The sequence below is a fragment of the Balaenoptera borealis genome, assembly GCF_965194805.1.
Source record: "Balaenoptera borealis genome assembly, chromosome: 17".
Lineage (NCBI taxonomy): Eukaryota > Metazoa > Chordata > Mammalia > Artiodactyla > Balaenopteridae > Balaenoptera > Balaenoptera borealis.
The window spans coordinates 54,999,166-55,021,076 of record NC_138876.1 but is presented as its reverse complement, the minus strand read 5'-3'; the positions used below and the strand labels follow the sequence as shown (position 1 = coordinate 55,021,076).

Below are 21,911 nucleotides of genomic sequence, written 5' to 3'. Positions count from 1 at the left end.
CGGAGGGCCCGCTAGGCAACACTTGCCTCTCTAGGATGACCGCTTCTCAGAAGGCAGGAAAGCCCCTCTGGAAGCCCTTCTCGCTTTCTTTCCCTCCTCCCTCTCTCCCTCCCTCTCCATCTCCCCGCCTACCTATCAAGCACTATCTCTTTCCCGAGTTCAAACAGTGAGAGGACTCGCACCGCAGGACTCAGCCCGGCTCCGAGCGCCCCCACCCCCAGCCCCTTCGCCCTCCCTCGCGGGCGCCTTCCCTGCCCGCCACTGCCCCCTGGCGGACGAGGCCGAGAGCGCCCTGACCCCGGGGTTCAAGGGCTCTCCGGGTCCCCCGCGGCCCCCGCCCTAAGCTGGGCCCCCGCCTTCCCCACGCAAGCTCGCTCGCCCGGCCCGCTCCCTCCTTCTGCTCGCTGCCCCGCCACTTCTTCTGCCTGCAACCCCGAGGGACCATGGCGAGGTTCAGCTGGGGATACGGCGAGCACAATGGTGAGCGCCTTCCGCGAATGGGAGGGGTGAGGGAGGGGGCTCTGCGTCGAGGGGGACCGCCCGGTTCCCGGAGTCCGCCAACCGCACTCTGCCAATCCACACTTGGCGAGAAACTTTTCGGTTTGTCTTTCGAATGAGCAGCGCTCCCCGGAGCCAAACGCAGGAAGCGGAGGGAAGGCTTAGTCCTGCGTGGACAGGGAAAGCGTCTCGGAGGCTGTTGATAGTGGGGGTGAGTTGGCGTGCGTTAGCCCTGTCACGATACCCCAGACCCCGAAATCTTCAGATATGTCCCCTCGCTTTCATTTGAAAAGCCGAAAACTTTCTCTAGTAGTAACTATTTATCAATCAAAGGCACCGAGTTTAGAAATCTGAGGACATACTCAAATGAATTGAGGACAAATTTGCTTTCAGTCTTCTAAGCTCATTATCTCTACGGGGAAACAAATCATGGAAAATATTTGAAAAGATACTTAAGAAATTTTAATGACTTGAATTTCAACATTGAAGATTTACGTTGCCTTCTTGTCAACCAATGTACCGCAACTTTCTTAATATCTGTTAACTATAAAATATTCCCACAGCAACTTGCAGTTGGTTGACTGGTACTGCTGGTTTTAGCAAGATTTTAGGTTCTTTCTTAGAAATGAAGTTATATTTTAAGCTACGTCTGCATGCTTTCTCCTTCTCCTTCTACACATCCTTTCAGAGACTGAGGAATTAGCAAAGGATCATTGACATTGTAACACGTTGGTAAAAATGTGTTTATTGATACAACTAACAGTAATAATAAGATGTATACTTTTCTTCTTGTATATCCTAAATTATCAAAAGTAAACCATTTTTCTTGTCTTTGTATTAAACTGAACTGATTATTTTCAAATAACCATTATTTGAAATGTTTGCAAAGTGACACCACGAAAGCCTTACAGTGAATCACTGTCAAAATTAGGTCTGAGAATAATGATAGTAATAATAATAATACTTTCTTGGATTAACATGCATATTATTCAGCAGTACTGTATAGTTAATTTTATAGAAAGCTTACTTTCACAAAGAAACAAAAGTTTCATTTCTAATTGTAGCCTTTTTGAGGCTATGACTAACTTGCCAGTTAAAAAATGGTAGCAAGTGAAAGTTAGAGTTTTAATAATAAAAGGTATAATTTAGGTGGATTTCTCTTTGAGACTACAATTATAATCTTACATTTTGCTAATTTTCAATTTATGTTTGGGGAAAAAAACCTACAAAACAAATTTCTTTTAATTTCCCTCTCTGCTGGAATAATTTCTGTTATTGTTATTTAATAGTCACTGGGTGTTAACAGTGCCCTCACTATGATTAGGAAGGAGAAGCGTATTTTCAATCAATGAGTATTGATTACTCTTTAATATGTTAGAAAATATTGGCTCCAATGAAGTGCATCTGAAATTTTAAAAATCCATCTTAGAAATATGTGAGGGAGATTAAGAGGTACAAACTTCCAGTTACAAAATAAATGAATCATGAGGATGAAATGTACAGTGTGGGGAATAAAGTTATGTAAACTTTTTACCTAAAGTAAAAAGTTATGTAGTATCTTTGTACGGTGACAGATGGTAAGTAGACTTATCATGATGATCATTTTGAAGTGTATAAAAATATTGAATCACTGTGTTGTGCAGTAGGTACTAACGTAGGTAAATTATGCTTCAAAAACAAACAAACAAACCTAGAGAAGAAGAGATCAGGTTTATGATTACCAGAGTGGGATCACTCTGGGTGGGAAGGGGGAATTGGATGAAAGTGGTCCAAAGGTACACACTTCCAGTTATAAAATAAATAAGTACTAGTGATTTAATGCACAACATGCTACATATAATAAACACGGCTGTATGTTATATATAAAAGTTGTCAAGAGAGTAAATCCTAAGAGTTCTCATCACAAGGAAAAAATATTTTTTCTATTTCTTTAATTTTGTATCTATATGAGATGATTGATGTTCACTAAACTTATTGTGGTAATCATATCATGGGGTATGTAAGTCACATCATTATGCTGTACACCTTAAACTTACATAGTGCTGTATGCCAATTATATCTCAATAAAATTGGAGAAAACCGAAGAAAAAAATGAAAATTTGAAAACGTAAAAAAAAAAAAAAAAATTCATCTTAGAAAAGCCATAACAAGGAGTGATTTTTTATTTCAACTAAGAATTGTAGGACCATTCCCTGCTTTTAGATTCAATAGCTTTCTGAGGACCACACCTTTAAGTAAATCAACCTTGGCAAAATCCTATTGGAAATGTGTTGTATCCTGACTGGGCAAGTTTTGTTGCTTGTTTTCAGTTTAGACTGGCAAGAGCAGTGAATGAGCAGATAAAAGGAAACTTTAGCTGGGAACAGTAGCAATGATAAAATGGAACATCAAGAAGTGAGGCATTGGAAGTGGTTACCACCTTCACAAACAGCTTACAACTTCTTCCACAAACCTTTGACAGTTTTATTAGTTTAGTTCAGGAAATGTGACAATCACTGAAAACTACCTATCTCTATGGATATTCAGAAAGTTCCTGAATCAATGGAAGAACTTCTGTATATCTCTATAACTATGTTTAAATGGGTTTAACGTTGCACGTAAAAGGCAAGGGAAATGAACCTACCGTCATGGTTAATAGATAATATTGACTAACTCAAAGTGCTATTATTTTTATCTTATTTTGGCTTGCCTCTGCTTTTAAAAATAGTTCTGGTTATAAAGGACTGGAAATAGGAGCATAAAGGAATTAAGAGGAGAAAGATGCTCTTTCCTGATTGGAAAAAAGTTAATATATTATGACGTATGTGTTGCATACTTGAAATCCGATTCTCATTAGGTTAACTTATACTTGTGGGCGGTGAAATAGAACATTTTTTTCACATGAAAAAAGGACGATATTGTATACAAAAAGAGTGTTAGGTAAATGAAAGTACTTAGTAAATAAGGAAATGCAATGCCTTTTCTGTAATAAAATGTAACGAAGGACTTTTGATGTTCAAGTTGCTTTCAAGTCCAAAGTGTATGATTCATAAGAGAGCAATTTCTAAGTTATGTGTGTGGTTATGTATTCATGCTATGACTTTTTTATACCTGAAGCATATGTAAAGGAAAGAATTTATGCTTTCTCTTTTGCAAAGAAGAGTAATAACGAGCGTTAGATTTAGTGATTGAAGCTGTTGATAATTGTGATATATTTGCATTTCTTGAAATTTCATTCTAAATCTTATCTTTAAAACATATTTGTTGTTGTTAGTAACAAATGCTTAATTCATTGTCATGCTGTGTCATTTTAGTTAGTACTTGACTTTTAGAGAAATCAAGTTAGTTGGTTAGTGGAGTAGGGAAAAGCTTAGTCAGCAGCCATGCTCTACAGACCTGGTGGAGGTGGTGTAAATTGCAGGCAGAGTAGAGGAGGAAATAAGAACCTCTAACCTGTAAAGTCTGTAGACTGGCTTGGAGCTTAATTGAAGCTGCAACCTTGCTGTTGATTTTGAGAGGCAGAACTTGAATGAGTCTCCCAGAGAAATGAGAGTAGACAAGGGAATTGTCAGTTTATCGCTTCACCTCAGTTTATCAAACGTGTTTGATTCGGGAACTTAATGCGATTTTGACTTTGTGAATGAGGACCGGGATGACAATTGTACCTTGTATTGGAATTCAAATGTAATATTGGCAAAACAACCCTGGAAGGACCTTCCGAAATATAGAAAGAGAGAAATAAATTGTTGCCTGACTCTGCTGCAGAAAACCAACAATATTACATTTCCTGACATGGTGCAGTCATTTTATATGTGAAAATTTTACATATTTCCTTAGTTTGCCTGTTGCACATTCACAGGAAATTGAGCTGAGGACTGGGTGACATGTGAAGATACAGTGAGTGATAGAAGTAGGGAGAGCATTTTAAAGAACTACACCCTTTTTCGCTACACAGCTTTCTCAGCTCCGTTAGTTCTTTCAGCCCATAAACCTGACCTGTGGAGCTATCACAGCTCATTCTTGGAGCTGAGACTGAATCTTATTGTTTTCAATGATGAATTATACTGTTGTTTTTAGTTCAGTAGAAGGCATTTGTGAAGTACTTTATAAAACTTGCATGCTCTTTTGTCTACAAGGGTGAGTTTAATTCTGAAGATGAATTAAGGCAAACCGGGAAGTTTCCATACCTATAATAAAAGCAGCTGGTCTTGTAAAACAAAACAAAACAATTAGATGTTAAAGTGCTGAGGGTAAAGATCGTATTTTATTAATCTTTGTATTTTCTTCAATGTCAAGTACAGTGCATTGCGCTCAACAAGTATTTGTTGAATGAAATAACTTATTCAGTCCTTTTCTTTTGATCCTATATGTTAAAGGTCCTATTCATTGGAATGAATTTTTCCCTATTGCTGATGGAGATCAACAATCTCCAATTGAGATTAAAACCAAAGAAGTGAAATATGATTCTTCCCTACGACCTCTTAGTATCAAGTATGACACAAGCTCAGCTAAAATCATCAGTAATAGTGGCCATTCCTTCAATGTTGACTTTGATGACACAGAGGACAAATCAGGTTGGCTTTTCTTTTTTTTTCTCGGTTGCGGTGAGGAGCTTGGTTGATTGGATGGCACATTCTTATCTTTCATATTTGAACTACCTATGCACTGTGTGTTCCTTATTAGTACTTTGCTAGAACTTGTAATAAAAGTTTTGTTTGATTAGTTCATGGAATAATGTCTTTCACACAGTGAATAAATAATAGACCAAACAAAAAAAAAAACTAGTTTATTTGTTAATTTAAAAACTGAATGAAGTAGAAAAGAACATTTCCTTTTAAAATGAACATTTAATCCTTATTCAAGTATACCTCCTGCCCAAAGAATAGATCATATCAAGTTTAAAAGTAAGATTAAAGAGAAGATCAGAGAGAATCATATTTTGGAACACTTTTTAAGGCTTCAGACAAATTATTTTTATTTTAAGTCTAATATTAGGATAATGCTGTATTTACTCTATTAATGAAAAATAAATTAAAAAAATCCTTAATTGGAAGAAAGTCTTCACTTATTCATTAAGTTCAGATTTAGTTTAGTAATAATATCTTGTGTTTATGTAGTGCTATATTGTTAGCAAAAATTATAAGCCCATTACATTTCTTCCTCATATTTGTTAAATTCATAAAAGTGATCCGCTTTCATCAGAGCAATTTAAAAAATGCATAAGGAAAGATTAACACATGATACTTTTCAACTTTTGGGTGAGTGGAGAAGTAACCTCACTTTTTACATATATTAAATTGTCTTTCCTTCAGTCCCTCAGTTTTATGAATCTGTATTAATAGATATGGTTGATGTGATGGGTACATTATAAAAGTAGTCCGAGGTTTCTAAGTACAAAGTTTATACCACCCATAATGGTAATTTGATACTGTTTATGATCTCTCAAACAAAAAACTGAGGCTATCCATTCCTACTTTTAGAATAAGAAATGATTAGATTGTACTTCATCTAAAACTTTCTCATAAAAAACCTTACTTTAATTTGCTCAGTGATGATCCTGGTCTTCTCTCTCTCCCTCTCTCTCTCTTTCCCTCTCTCTTCCTCTCATTTTCCCTCTACTTTGGGTTAATCAGTGGAATTAGTTTGTCTGTGTTTCCAGATTTGACGCTGCGTCTGTGATGGGTAGTGTGTGCCCTCTCCCATAAGCAAAGGTCTCATTTCTATCTAGATCACAATGAAATTACCAGAGTTAATTGAAAATTTCCATAAAGTACTTAGTATTCCTCTGAGACAGAAGCTATATAAATATAGGTCATGATTCTCGTTCTTTTGTCTCAAGATAAATGAAGAGAATGTTTCACGGTGATTTGGGGGATTAAATTAATTAAAACGTAGAAACTGCTATGGCTAAAATAAATTGTTGCTGGTTTTCCTTTTTCTTTGGTACAAACTATAAAAAACACAAAGATACTTCTGTAACAAGCCATTTTAACTTGAGTAAAACATTCTCCATTTTATAAAGAAACCATTCTTACCAAGGTTAACTCTCAATCCCACCAGTCAAGAGACCACAGGCATGAAACTTTCCTCATGGTCCTGGCAGGGCTTCTTTGGCTGGGCAGCTGCACAACCAGTGGTTAACCTGTGGGGAGCCACTCTTCAGAATTCTAATAGTCCTTTAAAAAGTGACAGGTAGATGTGAAATTCACACAAGAAGAAATTCATTAGAGACAACTCCTATTGGCTGTAGCAGACAAGAGTGTTCTCCCCCTAGCTTCTGGTTTTTCAGAACCCAGACAAGGCCCCACCTCTCTGGGAATCACACCTGACTGGCCCCATCACCCCTCCTGTGGCATACCAGGCCTGTCCTCTTACAGAACTTCCCACACTGCATTGTGACTGCCAGTTGGTTCTTTCCACTCAGCTAAAGGCTCCCTGTGAGCAACAGCTGTGTCTTACTCCTTTACCTAGCATGGTGCCTGGCACACAGAGGGTACTCAATAAACGTATGTTTCAGTTAAAAGCATTTTTTTGGTATGATGTTTCTTGGAGGATATGGAAAACACCATGGTATGGCATTAGGGTACAGAATGCATTAGTATATGTAGGTGAAGTCCCGATAAAATTACAAACCACCAGAAATCAATTAATGTTTACCATTTGACACCTAAATAGTTTAAACATTGCTGGATTATTCATTGTTTGAACATTTAAATTTTAAAGGCTGTGGTACTAATTTTTAAGTTTTAATAAATGAAATAGTTCCTGGCATATAGTAAATACTCAATAACTACTAATAACTAGTAATAAAAATAATAATAAATAATAATGGTCTGTGTCCTTTCTGTGGATAAAATATGTTGTGCTGAAATTTTAAAAAGATGTCAAAAGGAAAGGAGTTGCTCTCTTGCTAAGAAAGGCCTACTAGGAATGCTAGTAACTTGATGGATTCAGTGGCTGTTCTTTAATTTTCATCTCTAAAAATTGTCAATTTCTTAGTTATAATCCTGTTATCTAGTTCTAGGTAACTGCCTGAAGTTAACCAAATGTACAAGATCTTAAATTATATATTAAAAAAGAAAAAAACCAGAAAAAGATGGGGGGTAAGCATACCTTAGTTCTGTGATCCACCCCCCCACCCCGCACCAAGCCAAGATATACAGGAAACTAAATTGGTAATCTGACAATGATGTCTTATAAAACTTGATTATGATTATGTTTCCTTCTGTAAGTTTCTTGAGGATAGGGATGGACTTGCTCATTGTGTACTTAACGTTGAACACAGTTGCTGGCCCATTATAAGCTCTTAACAATTGTTGAATGAATGAGTGATCAGAGAGTAACTTGATGTGCATATGCTCAGAGCAAAGGAAGCCAGAAGCCAGACTAATGAAGACTGTCCTGGCTCTGAAAAGAATTCCAGCCCCAGTAGCTAGGACCATTCCTATCTTCGTTCTCTCTTTCTCTCTCTTTCTCACTATAATCCTGGCAGATTTGTGCTCTTTGTTTCTTCTTTTCCTAGATTCCAAGCAAAACATAGATGTGATGTTCATTTAGTTTTACTTCAGAGAACTGTTTACCATACAGTGATCAGTCCCTGACTTTTATTAGATTCACAGGTCCTAAGACTATACTCTTTAGCGATGCCCAGGTCACTTCAGTAGCATCCTTACAAACTGAAGTTTGTGGGGGAGTGTTTCTACAGGTGAGGTCTCTTTCTTACTTTATGTTAGTAACATTTATTGATCCGGGCACTGTCCTAGGCACTGGGTATACAAGAGAATGAGATCAATCCTGCCTTAAAGGAGTTTGTATCCTAGTGAGATAGACAGTAAATGTGTGAACAGCCAAGTGTTTTGCTTTTTAAATGAATTTTTTTCTGATTTTGTTTTGCCAGCCTTGCTTATCATTTTAGGCAACTGACTACAGTGTAGTTTCAGAAAGTGAGTAGAGTAAGCAAATTACTAACAATTAAAAAAAAAGTTAAGTTTAATAGTGTAATGCATATGTTCCTAGTTGGTCTTTGCAGCATATAGCAAATGACAGAAATCCTTTTACTAAGTTATTAAAATTTTCTCAGACTTTAAAATTAACTCTGGGGCTTCCCTGGTGGCGCAGTGGTTGAGAATCTGCCTGCCAATGCAGGGGACACGGGTTCAAGCCCTGGTCTGGGAAGATCCCACATGCCACGGAGCAACTGGGCCCGTGAGCCACAACTACTGAGCCTGAGCGTCTGGAGCCTGTGCTCCGCAACAAGAGAGGCTGCGATAGTGAGAGGCCCGCGCACCGCGATGAAGAGTGGCCCCCACTTGCCGCAACTAGAGAAAGCCCTCGCACAGAAACGAAGACCCAACACAACCAAAAATAAATGAATAAATAAGCCTACACCTTTAAGAAAAAAAAAAACCCAATACCAAGGGCATTTGTTTAAAAAAAAAAAAAAATTAACTCTGGTTTCTTGATCTCTGTAGACCTCTTATATGAGAGTTTTATTTGGAATAGACTTTTTAAAAAATCTTAATGGAGGGATATATGAAGTATTATATATATATGTTAAGTGTGATTTTGGAGAAATAATTACTAGTTTTCAAACATAAGATGGAAACAATATATATTTATTCATCTAGGTTGGAAGGTAAGATGAATAATTTGACTCTTGAAAACACTAAATTATCCTCATTAAAAAATAATTTTTGTCACCATTAATCATTTTATCTCATAGTTTAGCCGTTTAGTTGTTTTATTATAGACCATCTCAACGCTGGTGATTAACCTTGGTATTGTGACTCATTTTTTCCCACTCTGTGTTCCTTTGGTAGAGCACTGCTCCAAGAGAATGGTCTTCATGATTAAACATTTGCTCATCATAGTCCCAGGGTGGATATTTTAGTTAAAACACTCAAAGTCCAGATATGTAAAGAGTAAGGCAATCTCTGTTGCTTAACTAAGCAGAGCCGTGCTAATCTGGCTTTAAACCCTGGATTCAGAGGAGGTTTTCCAGAGATCAACCAGTACTCTTGGATGTTTCCCTAATAATGTGTGTGTTTTTTGGTATCACTTTCTTTCTCCTGAGCCAGCTTGTTTGCATCTTCTCCCAAAGTCAATTCCACATCTATCACTCAAGCTCTCTAATCTGCTTTTTATCTGTGAAGGAATGACTTCATGGTTCAGCTCAGGTCTTATTATACAGTAGCAAGGGAAAAAGAGACAAAAGAGCTGTTGATTTCTTTTTGTTTGGAATGCCACTGCACCCATGCTATATGGAGTCAGGGAAATGTGCCTTTTAAATTAATTTATCTGTGAATCATCTTTGAAACTGTTTGTTTAAATACAAATCAAATATTTTATTCATTCCTTCATCAAATATTTATTGTGCATCTCCTCTGTGATGGTTACTGTGCTAGGTGATGGGATGGGTACAACAGAGACCCGAGTAGACGGTCTCTGCCCTCGTGAACATTGTTCCGTGGGAGAAGAAACAGTACAATTATCTGTTCGTGACAGAGTAACAGAAGAGCGAGCCCTAGAGTCTGGTGTAAGTGATTCTCCCTTCTCTTTTATTTTTCAGAGGGCTCTGAACATAGCTATCTTTATTTATTGTAAAGAAATCTGGATGCAGATGAGTCTAAAGGAAGCCCCAACCATTCAACCTTACAAAAGATTTTATTACATACGCTCCCATTTTTTTTTTTTCCTTAGGCAGTTTCGGGAATTGTAGAAGTTAAAGAACATCCAGTCCAATCTCCTAATTAAACAGAGACAAACAATCACAAATATAGACAGGAAAGCTGAAGCCCATAGAGGCTTAAATGAGTTTTGAAAAGTGGCATAGTTTAGTAGCCAAGCTGGGACTATTCCCACGTCTGCTGATTCCAACTACTATACCAACTCTTAATTACTGATGTTCAACTTCAGCCGAGTCAAACCAAGTAAGGGAGAAATGAGTTCAGTTGTACTGGTCAATACAGATGGCAGTCTGGATCATTCTTTCTCCTACAGTATAGCTCAAAGAGGAGTGTGCCTTAGACAAATGTATTATCTTGTCCTTTTTTTTGTTGTTGTTTGTAGAAAACTGCATGCAATACCTCTTAACATCTTTTGCTTCTTATATAAGGTGGATCATTCTTGACAAATTTTGAGATTTTATATATATATATATCTTCTGAAGATGAGGGTAATTTAAATCAAACTATTGTTTAAGGCTGCACCATACCAATCCAACACTTAATCCTGTTGGAATGTCAATGAGAGATTAGCAGTGCTTTTGATGTAATCAGCATGCGATGCTTCCATATCTTCATATATCCTTTAAAACATGCTCAATAAAGATTAATTGGGAGGAGACAGTTTAGGACTATGTTTTCTACTAAAAAGCTTTTCTGTATACTTAAGATATGATTCTATTGCCACGATTTTAGAGATCATATGTGTTGAGGCAAAGTACTAAAATATACTCTGCCAAAGTGACAAAGATATGACGGATTATTTTGAAAGAGTTAATTTTGTCCTGTATTTCATGTTTCCCCAAGAACATAGAATTCAAGTATAAAAGACATGCTTACTTTGCCAGTTTTTGTAGTAATCATAACAGCAATAAAATAGTAATAATAGCTAACGTGTCCAGCATGCTGACTTTCTGCCAGGCAGTGATAAGTGCTTTTTTTTTTTTTTTTTTTTTTTTTTTTTTTAATAATGAGAGCCTCTGGAAACTACAGTTTTGTCTTTTTATTTTTATTTATTTATTTATTTGTTTATTTATTTATTTATTATTTATAGCTGTGTTGGGTCTTCGTTTCTGTGCAAGCGCTTTCTCTAGTTGCGGCAAGTGGGGGCCGCTCTTCATCGCGGTGTGCGGGCCTCTCGCTATCGTGGCCTCTCTTGTTGCGGAGCACAGGCTCCAGACGCGCAGGCTCAGTAGTTGTGGCTCACAGGCTTAGTTGCTCAGCGGCATATGGGATCTTCCCAGACCAGGGCTCGAACCCGTGTTCCCTGCATTGGCAGGCAGACTCCCAACCACTGCGCCACCAGGGAAGCCCATGATAAGTGCTTTGTGTTCAATTTTTCTTCTGTTTTCACAACAGCATCAGGAGGAGGTAACGTTACTCTCTGGAGGTTATAGACAGGAGAGCTGAGGTTTCAAAGTTAAAGGATTTGTGCGAGATGACACAGTTAGTAAATAGAGCGTTCAGCGTTCTCCTAACGCTGAAGCCTATTCTCTGACCGTATTGCTAGGCTGCTCTACCATATTCAAGATGGAGCTCTTAGCACATCACATTTTTATTTAGAGAGGCTGACATCCTCCATTAAGCAGAGCAATTCTTTACCTCTACAAACTCCCAGTTTCTGCTACTTTTAACCAGTGTGTCTGTTTTAATTTCCAAGATATTCCATAAAAATCGGTATTGTGGACTCTTTAACCTTTTAAAATGTTTGTTTTTACTCCTCATATATTTAAAAGTTGTATTCCTGTCAGCCATCTGAATGACATTTATAAAAAATTCCTTGGAGGACATGGAGATGTTGAGTGATCCAGGGAGATGCTGTGGGTTGTGACAGGATGTGTAAATTTTTTTTTTCTTGCTGACAATTTAAAATGTATTGATGTTTAGTTCTGCGTGGGGGTCCTCTCACCGGAAGCTACAGGTTACGACAGTTTCACCTTCACTGGGGGTCCACCGATGATCATGGCTCTGAACACGTGGTGGACGGCATGAGATATGCCGCAGAGGTGAGCCATCAGACTTGTATTCATCATTCAGAGTTTTTCTATGTGACGGGATTTTGGGGACACAGAAGACAACTCTCTTTATGCCGGATTAGGTATCTCAGTGGCTGAAATTGCTTTATTCTTTCAGCATGAGAGTTTATCAACATGAGAGCCACACGTTTGGCCCTTCTGAGTCTTAGAGATTAGGGTTTTTGTGCCCATTTTAGAAATGAATAAACTGGAGACTTAGAGAGACTAAGTAACTTATCCAGCTAGGAAGCAGTTGAGATGGCTTGAAACCCATGTCTGTCTGATACCAATTATAAACTCTGATGTATTTCCTGAAAAACCAGTGAGAAGGGAGAGAAAGAAACATTTGGTTTAGGCCCAACTGTGTACACATTTGGTCCAGACACAAATATATACTAAGATCACGTAAAGTCCATATGATATAGTTAATAGTAAGTGGCCAAGTTCCTCTTAGGGAAAAAAAAGTAAAGTCACAAACTCTCCTAAACTCTACATTACCTCTACAACCCCAGGTATTAAAATGGAGTCTGTAATTATTCAGGTCGTTGGTAAAGCAGAATAGGATGAAGTGTTCATTGACTTGTTTTTTTCCATTGGGGAGTTAACTTCTTTTCCTTATAATCATATTCATTAATAATATTCTACTTTTTCTAATCCTCTGGTTAAAGGACAAAGCATAATATACTTCAAGTTTTAATACAGTTAAATATTGCTAACACCCAGCTTTACCATGAGAGGAAAGTGAATTATTGTATGACTTAACCAAAGCTACTTATGTGAAAATATATAATGTGGCTTGTGAGTCGTCTAGGCAAGACAGAGCAAATGTTACCAGGCAAGTACAGTTTTTCTTCATGTTTCTTGTGATTACGGAGCTGTGGAGTTGAGACACTCTTTTATAGCCCTGCTGCTCAAAGAGATTCAGCAAACAGACTTCTTTCCAGTTTTATTTTTCTGTTGACTTATACATCTGCTCTCTGAGACTATCAACCAAAACGTCCTTTTTGCCTACTAAAACACTTTTGCTTGAGGCCGAGTGCTTAGGGTATGGGACCTGCTCTGTCCTTGGGGTGGAGGAATAAAATCTACATCCAAAGTGGACAAAAGATGCCAAGAATGCACAAAGCAGGACTCCTGAACCTGTACAGTGTCTCAGTTTATATCACCTACTGAATAGTTTTCATGTTTGCTTTCTAAAGTTTTGTGTTCTAAATTTGACATGTTTTAAATTTCAAAAGTTTTGTGCAGATTAAGAACTGGCTTTGGATCACTGAACTGTAATTTTCCTAAGCCACTTAGGAAAATTGGTCACATTGCTTTATGTTTACACCTTCTAACTTCATAAACTTGAAAGTATACTCTCAGAGAGGTTGACTCTGAGTTGGCAAGTGGTTTCCTGGAAAGGGCCCTCATATCCTGAAATTAGTCAGAGGTGCAGAGTCCTTACTTGCAGAGCAAGGACCATCTTTGTAGGTTTTCCTTCCTGAAGAAGATGAAGCGTTGACTGGAATTTCACACTGTTCTTTAATGTATGTTTAAGGCTGTTTATTTCATTTGTTCATGCATGTATGCATTCATTCATTCTTTTAAGAATTCATTGAGGTCCTAGCATGTCCCCATCTTGGCCCAACTTACTCGTACTCATCCTGAAGGGAGTGCTGGGAAGGAGGAGGGATGGGTCAGGAAACACTTCCTCACGGAAAAGGCTTTACCCAAACCTGAAGGAGGAGCAGGAGTGAGCCAGGCAAAGGGGAGAGCACCTGCATAGAATCATGTGTGAGGACTGGGGGTGGGGAAGAGTATAACATATTATCACATATTTGAAGAACAGAATGGCCAGTGTGATTAGATCATGAAGTAAAAAGGGGAGAGTTGTCAGGGGTAAAGTTGGGAGGCTAGAGGCATCTGATCTTACTAAGGTAAGTCACGTAAGTATTGCAAACTTTATTCTAAGTGCAACAAGAAGCCACTGATTGGCTTTGAATCAGGAAGTGATCATACACGTGTTTTAAAAATATCATTCAAGCTATAGTTTGAGAATAGATTGGATTGAAGCAGGAATGGATAAAGGGAACCAGTCAGGAGGCTTTCGGGAATGTTCCAGGTAATAGGACATAGTGCAGCTGGAGGGCTGGCTAGCTGGAAGTGCCACTTCAGTGGGCTTTGGTGATTACTTGGGGTTGAGGGTGAGGGAGGGAAGGAGTCAGTGTTTCTGGCTTGAGATGGGAATGTAACTGGAAGAAGAGGAAGTCTGGGTCAGACCTCAGGGTTGGTGGGTGTTCGAGGTCGACAGTAAACAAATAAATAAATTGGACGTGGTAAGTTCTTTGATAGGAACAATACCATATGATCTGGTAGAGTGACTGGGTGCTTAAGAAAGGCCTCTTTGAGATGATCAGTGAATTGAGACTGAATGACCAGAAGAAGCCACTCTGAGGAAACCTAGGGAGATCTTTCTGGTAAGTGGGAACAGTAGGTACAGGTGCTCTCAGGCAGAAATGAGGTTGGCATGTTCTAGAAGAGAAAGACATTGGCTTCTAGGATTGGAATTAATGAGAGAGGAGAAATTATTAGCCATGTTCCAGAGAGGCCTGCAGAGGCCATACCACGTTGGGCTTTGGGGGGCTTGGTGAGCAGTTTGGAGTTTATCTTCATGTAGCAGGACAAAGACAATGGAGGGTTTCGAGCAGGGCAATGGCATGTTCTGCTTTATATTTTATAAAATATAACTAGCTGCTCCGTGGCTAATAGTTTGGGCAAACATTGAAGAAGCAAGGAGACAAACTAGAAGGCTATGAACGTGTTCACATGAGCGATGATGGTGATTTGTACTGTGGGGTGGTGGAGATGAAGAGAGCTAGACGAATCCATATGTTTGGGGGGTAAAATCCATGAGACTTGCCAAGGAGAAGGATGTCAAGATTAAAGGAAGGAAAAAGAGGAATCTAGAAACACTCTTAAGATTTTGGCTTGAGCAACCATGAGAATGGTTGTGCCATTTGCTGAGATGGGAAAGTCCAGGGAGGAGCAGGCTGCAGACAGGAATCAACTGTCTGTTTGGACATGTTAAGTTGGAGAGACAACTATAGATATTCTAGTCTCGTGTTCAAGTAGGCTACTGGATACAAACCTGGAGTTTAAAGAAGAGGTCAGGGTGGGAGATGAAGGTATTTGGGAGTCATTTGCATTTGGTTTCAGGTTCAAAAGGATCCCTTTGTGCTTGGCTATCGAAGTGATTCCTAGGGGTTGTTTAATTTTTCCAGCTGCCGTTGTACCTAACTTCAGGACTACCATCAAGTTGTGTCCTCTTAAAAAATAAAAATATGAAGAAAAAATGAAAGGAAAAAAAACATTCAAAGCTGTAACCTTTAAAAATTTAATTTGGAGCCTAATCTAATGATTTGTGACATTACAGAGATTAAAGTAATCTAAATCATGAAAGACTTTATCCCGAGAGTCATCTATCTACAAAAAGTAGGCTAATAGTTCACTGCATATTTGGAACTTTATCTGATTACAATTTATGCCAAATACATAATGAGCATATTAAATGTGTAGTTGATAGTAAAATTACGATTTCAACATTAATGAGCACATTTTATGTAGCAATAGTATGCAATTTAAAAATACTAAAGTTGAGGGCTTCCCTGGTGGCGCGGTGGTTGAGAATCTGCCTGCCAATGCAGGAGACACGGGTTCGAGCCCTGGTCTGGGAAGATCCCACATGCCGCGGAGCAACTAGACCCGTGAGCCACAACTACTGAGCCTGCGCGACTGGAGCCTGTGCTCCGCAACAAGAGAGGCCGCGATAGTGAGAGGCCCGCGCACCGCGATGAAGAGTGTCCCCCGCTTGCCACAACTAGAGAAAGCCCTCGCACAGAAATAAAGACCCAACACAGCCAAAAATAAATAAATAAATAAATAAATTAAAAAAAAAATACTAAAGTTGAATAATACTATTATTTAGAAATTGCTTTCCAATAGAGAAGAATCTTATTTCCATTTTTGCAGTGGCTACTATAACTTCTTGTCATTCAGTTCAAATCACTGTGGCTGTCACTGTTAGGAAATGTGAGTTTGTTGTTTGTTTGAGTTTTAGTTCAAATACAAATGCTAATAAAGTTGATATCAGTTGCTCTGAAGATACTGCTGCCAGTTAAGCAAAGTGTGTGGCAGAGAGAAGGACTTGTTTAAAAAAAACAAAACATTTTTCTTGCTTTAGTCTCCTATAATATTTCAAACAATTGTTGTTTTTAACCAGTGGAAGGATATACAGATAGATTTATGTCTCTTTAGTTACACATTCATTTTCTAATCCGTTGGAGTTGTGAACATAGAGAGGGCATTTCACATCTTTCTATCTCCTTGGTGTCATCTCTTACTAAGTGAACTATGTTGGCAAGGAGCCACTTAAAACAACTTTAGCATACTTTCCTACCTCTCCCTTACAGTGGAATATCATCTGTCTCATGTGAGCCAAATGAATTTTGTTTCATCATCCAATATTTTCAGGCTTTGTGCCTCTCCCAGCTATCTGACATCAACATAGAACATGGCACCAGAAGAATCCGCTTTTGTATTTTCCACCTGGATATGCCACAGTCTTCCTTGATTGTTTGTGAATGGTGCACTATTTTATAGTTTTATAGTTCCCAGTTTATGGTAACTCTTATTTATCTAGAAATCCTCCCATATTAGTTGCCTGTAAGATGTGAAGTTATATTTAAAGGAAGGGGTAAAAATATTCATTTGAATATATTAAATTCTCTCTGTAACAGCCAGAAAGGTGATTTGTGCATGAAACCCTTCATAAATAAGTGTTTCCTCCCCGAGGTGCCAAAAGGACTCATTTGAAAGAGATCTTATTTGAAGTCCATCCTTCATGGAGGGTCCTTGGACAACATGGCCGAGTCATGATCTTGGCCAAGTCATTTGGGTACCTGCATTGCCCTCTGGATTCTATCTCAGTTTGTCCTTCCCTTAACCAGGAATGAAGACCCTCTAAGAATGGTCTTCTGCCTTATTGTTATTCTACAACCCTTCACACTTGTTTGTGAGTTTGGGATACTGCATTGTTTACTATTGTAGGACATTTAGGACACCTTTGGAAGTTGTGAAGTGGGTGAAGCCTGTTTTCTAGAGTTCCGGGTTCTCCAACTCCTTGTCTCTTCCTTCTTTCTTCCCCCTCATCAGTAACACCAGCTGCCTCTCATTTTCTTCCTCAGATGCCTCTGTTTACAAGACCCTGAAGCCTCTTTTTCCCTATTAAAACTTGCTCTCAACAGAGGATCTGAACATATTCTTAGAAATTAGAAAATGTGTAAATACCACTAAAAATAATTACCCCTAAGGAGAATTTGCATTTTCAAGCCATAAAAAGTCTTAACCTCCAGTGATGAACATTTGACTGGCAGTTTCAGGAACAACTGGCACTGTCCTCAGCAGCAGGATTGTCCCCGAATACCTACTGTGTGGAGGGTGACTTCTCCACTTGCCTATGACCCTGCACTCGTGCATTGGACTCAGCCGCCAGCTGGGGTCTAATTGAAGGCTGCACAATTGCAGTCCCATCTGCGGACATGGGGGATCCCTGAGTCACTTGGGAGCAATGGTTGGAGATTGTTAGGGCTAGAGAGGCTTGACAGGATGCTCCAGAGCCTTCTAGTGATGTGGACTTCAGCACAGAACACCACAGACCAAAGTGACATGGTCCTTCGCCTGTATACTTTAGTTTTTAGACAAAAGTAAAGAGGAGGATTCTGGACATTATACATATAAGTGCACAATACCAGACGATCTATATAAATGTTTTATTTGCATTTATTTTTTAAGGGTGTTTAAAAAAAACATTTGAATTATGTTGTGTTCCTCCCTTTCAGCTCCACGTTGTTCACTGGAATTCAGACAAATACCCCAGCTTTGTTGAGGCAGCTCATGAGCCAGATGGACTAGCTGTCTTGGGTGTATTTTTGCAGGTGAGAATCACTAATTTCATTTTGAATAACTAGTCAACCATGTTGGGTAAAGAGTTTCAATCATGGGGTAGACAGTCTACCATTTTTTTTTTTTTAATATTAATTAATTTATTTATTTTGGCTGTGTTGGGTCTTCGTTTCTGTGCGAGGGCTTTCTCTAGTTGCGGCAAGTGGGGGCCACTCTTCATCGCGGTGTGCGGGCCTCTCACTATCGCGACCTCTCTTGTTGCAGAGCACAGGCTCCAGACGCGCAGGCTCAGTAATTGTGGCTCACGGGCCCAGCCGCTCCGCGGCATGTGGGATCTTCCCAGACCAGGGCTCGAACCCGTGTCCCCTGCATTGGCAGGCAGATTCTCAACCACTGCGCCACCAGGGAAGCCCCAGAGTTAATTTTAAAGTCTGAGAAAATTTTAATAACTTAGTAAAAGGATTTCTGTCATTTGCTATATGCTGCAAAGACCAACTAGGAACATATGCATTACACTATTAAACATAACTTTTTTTTTTAATTGTTAGTAATTTGCTTACTCTACTCACTTTTTTACCATTTTTTAATAGTAAACTAGTTCTAGGTTTAATGTTTTCCTTTTGAAGTGAATTTTAAAGTTTTGTATATTAGTTTATGGTTCATCTAAGGGCCCAGAACTACCCTAGGAACATTGTCTTATGATACGTCTCATTGTCCATTGATCATTTTTTTGTGAATAGCAAACGCAGATGCAGCAACAATAGTAGCAGAAGTAACAACTGAGATCTTGAGAAGAAAATCTTTATAATAGGCTCTTCCTGACTGCTCAATATTTGGAGATACAGGGTAGGGTAAAATTCAAGTTCCTGATTCTTGAAGCACTAGTTTGACCACAACAGTGTTTTGTCCCAAACACACTGACCATTTTAAAAGATTCTGTTGTATTTTTCTTTGTCTGATATTCACAGGAGGTATCACAGTCAGAATACCTGTGGGTGGGCTGGGCCGCTCAACTCCCACTGCGACCACATTCTTTAGGGTGTGCATTTTCGATATGCCCCCGACTCTGTGTGATGTTGATGTTGTAAGTCGTTGCACTGGGACAGGGGGAAGCATGGGGCAGAGCAGAGGCTGGCATGCATAGCAGCAGCTCCTTTTTTCGGTCCCCAAGTCTGGTGGTGGCAGTGAGATCCAAGTGGGGCAAGGCATTATACTTGAATCCCAAGGACTTAAAACCTTCAGATAGATTCAGGACACCTCAAATATATGAAAAGAAGTACATATATTTTTCTGAAGGATTCTCCTCATGATGATATATTCCCTTGATTCAGGACCTCAAGTCATTTTAAGCTGAAAGTGGGAGATGTTTTCATCTAATGTTTTGATTGTCACCAATAGTCGGTTTGGATCTAAGGTCTGAAAGTCACATATGGTTTAATAGTGCAGGTGTTATGTAAGAGTTTCCTAAGCAAAGTTTCTCTCAAGAGAATCTGTACCCTGAACATTCATAAAGCTGACAAATATGAAGCTGTTACTGCTAGTTTTGGAATAGAAGTTATAGTTCAGCCAAGGAGCCCTGTAATATTATCTTGTTGTTTAGATTTTTCTGGCGTGATAAGGCTGCCAGGTGAAAGAGAGCCTCACTATAGAACAATCACTGTTTGTTTGTTCTGGGCCGGCTTAGGTTTTTTTTTAAAAAAAAGAATTTAAAAATAGTGCCTGAAATGGAGTGATTCAGACCTGATGTGCTACAGTAACCATTTCTTCTGAAATTTTGTGTTTTCAGATTGGTGAGCATAATCCCCAACTGCAAAAGATTACTGACATTTTGGATTCCATTAAAGAAAAGGTAAAATTAATTACTATTTACTAGTGACTAATATATTCCTTGGTTTCTCCTGAATTCTCTTATCTTCTTCTAAAAATTCAGACTTTGACATAGCATATGCTGCCGGCTTGGAAGCAGGTTTGGAAGATATTTGCCCAATAGAACAGAAGTAGCTTATTACCACTTATCTCTTGAAAATTATGAAGGGGTCTTAAGTTATCTAAAACAATCACTATTACATCTATTTTTGCATAATTAGTTTCTTTTACTGGAGTTTTGCAGAGGAAGCCTTTAGTTGCAACACATTTTAAAGACCACTTACATTAAAAAATAAATCTTGAGCTTCTTAAATAAATCTAGGTGATGCGCTACTTCATCTTAAATATTTAGATTAAGGCAGATTCTTTTTTTTTAAGATATGAAAAGCAGATACTAAATAATTCCATGAATTACAGAATTCCAGTGAAATAATATTTCACTGGGTGTATGTTTTTTTGAGGTCTGTGTAAAACTTTCCCATTGTAATTTGTGGGAATTCTCTTTTCTTCCTCAGGGTAAACAAACTCGATTCACAAATTTTGACCCATTATCTCTGCTTCCTCCACGCTGGGATTATTGGACGTATCCTGGTTCCCTTACAGTCCCACCTCTTCTAGAGAGCGTCACATGGATCGTTTTAAAACAACCTATAAACATCAGCTCTCAACAGGTATATCGCTTTTTCCATATTAATCCTGATTCACTAGAGGAAACTGGGCTTAATCTTGTGTGTGTGTGTGTGTGTGTGTGTGTGTTTTTCTTCAAACCCTGCCCTTAATTTCTGCTGTTGTGAAGCCTGAAATTAAGGCTTTACCTTTCTCTTCATTAATCAGATGGGTGGTTGGACCAGATGAGATTTATGTCCCTTTCTTTTTGACCTTCTATGATTAGATGATTTCTTTCCCATTTCCTAGAAATGCAATGTGCAAACAGACACGGATGGAAGTGAAGTGCCACTTTAAGGACTATACTTGTTTGTTTTTATTTTCTTTTGTGTGGTCTGAGATATTAACAGTCTGGGATACAAATGGGAAAATCAGGAGAGAGGCTTCTCTCAAAAGATGATAGTCTCCTTTTTGACCTCAGTCCCTGGACCTGCCTCTCCTACAGATCTCACATTTAGAAGGGGAACGGTGAGAACAGCACCCTAAGACATGTGTGTACTTGTTAAATTTTAGAAGTCCATCTGATCTTTTGGCTTTTATTGACAAAACTGTTGTGAAGCTGCCTGAGGGACTTTAAGCATTTGCTAAGAGGCTGTGGGTGGCTGCCTGTGCTCTTCTTGTGAAGACATTTCCTCACTGGTTCTTCTGATAAATGCTTACAGAGCCCCCATGGTCAGTCGGTCAGTCAGTCTCGGAATGTCTTTGATGCCCAGAGACTCTGGTCAGAGCTGTGACTGACGAATCTGCCGGGTGGATGCTCTGTGCTCTGGGATGCTGTACCTAACGGGTTTTGTTTTGTTTTCCGTTTCGAATTATATGCTGCGAGATTCTTAGTAAGAACATAGCCTAGTAATTTTTGCATCTAATAAAGTACTCCTATCCTGAGCTGGCCCACCTGCCTAGCGATCTATATCTTTCCTCCAATCAAAGACTAGAGCTGGTTCACCTTTACGAAGGTCATATCAGGTAACTTTTCCCCTTGGGGTGTTGAACACATCCAACTTCTGTCGACCTTGTCTTTAGAATGAAAGCCAAATAATAATCTGGGGCATACTTATGAAAACATTTTATAAAAGTCTGGGTAGAAATCCGGAGCTTGACTGACACAGAAATTCCTGTGAATTTTTTCCATCAGAAATAAGGTGAGTTGCATCATGAGAAAAATGACCTGTCACAGATTCAGTGGCTTTATTAATGGGGTTAATTTTCCTCCCCTTCACGT

The 21,911-nt window shown here is 38.8% G+C and overlaps 1 protein-coding gene across 1 annotated transcript in view; it reads left to right on the top strand.

Moving 5' to 3' along the window:
• The first annotated feature begins 304 nt into the window (after window positions 1-304).
• The window catches only part of CA13 (carbonic anhydrase 13), a 30,076-nt gene continuing 8,469 nt past the window's right edge, over window positions 305-21,911 (top strand). Inside the window, exons 1-6 of the mRNA XM_082363617.1 lie at window positions 305-480; window positions 4,854-5,051; window positions 12,087-12,205; window positions 18,094-18,189; window positions 19,944-20,006; window positions 20,539-20,694. Of these exons, the coding sequence (XP_082219743.1) occupies window positions 444-480; window positions 4,854-5,051; window positions 12,087-12,205; window positions 18,094-18,189; window positions 19,944-20,006; window positions 20,539-20,694 (669 nt within the window). The 5' untranslated portion in view covers window positions 305-443. The remainder of the gene's footprint in view (window positions 481-4,853; window positions 5,052-12,086; window positions 12,206-18,093; window positions 18,190-19,943; window positions 20,007-20,538; window positions 20,695-21,911) is intronic.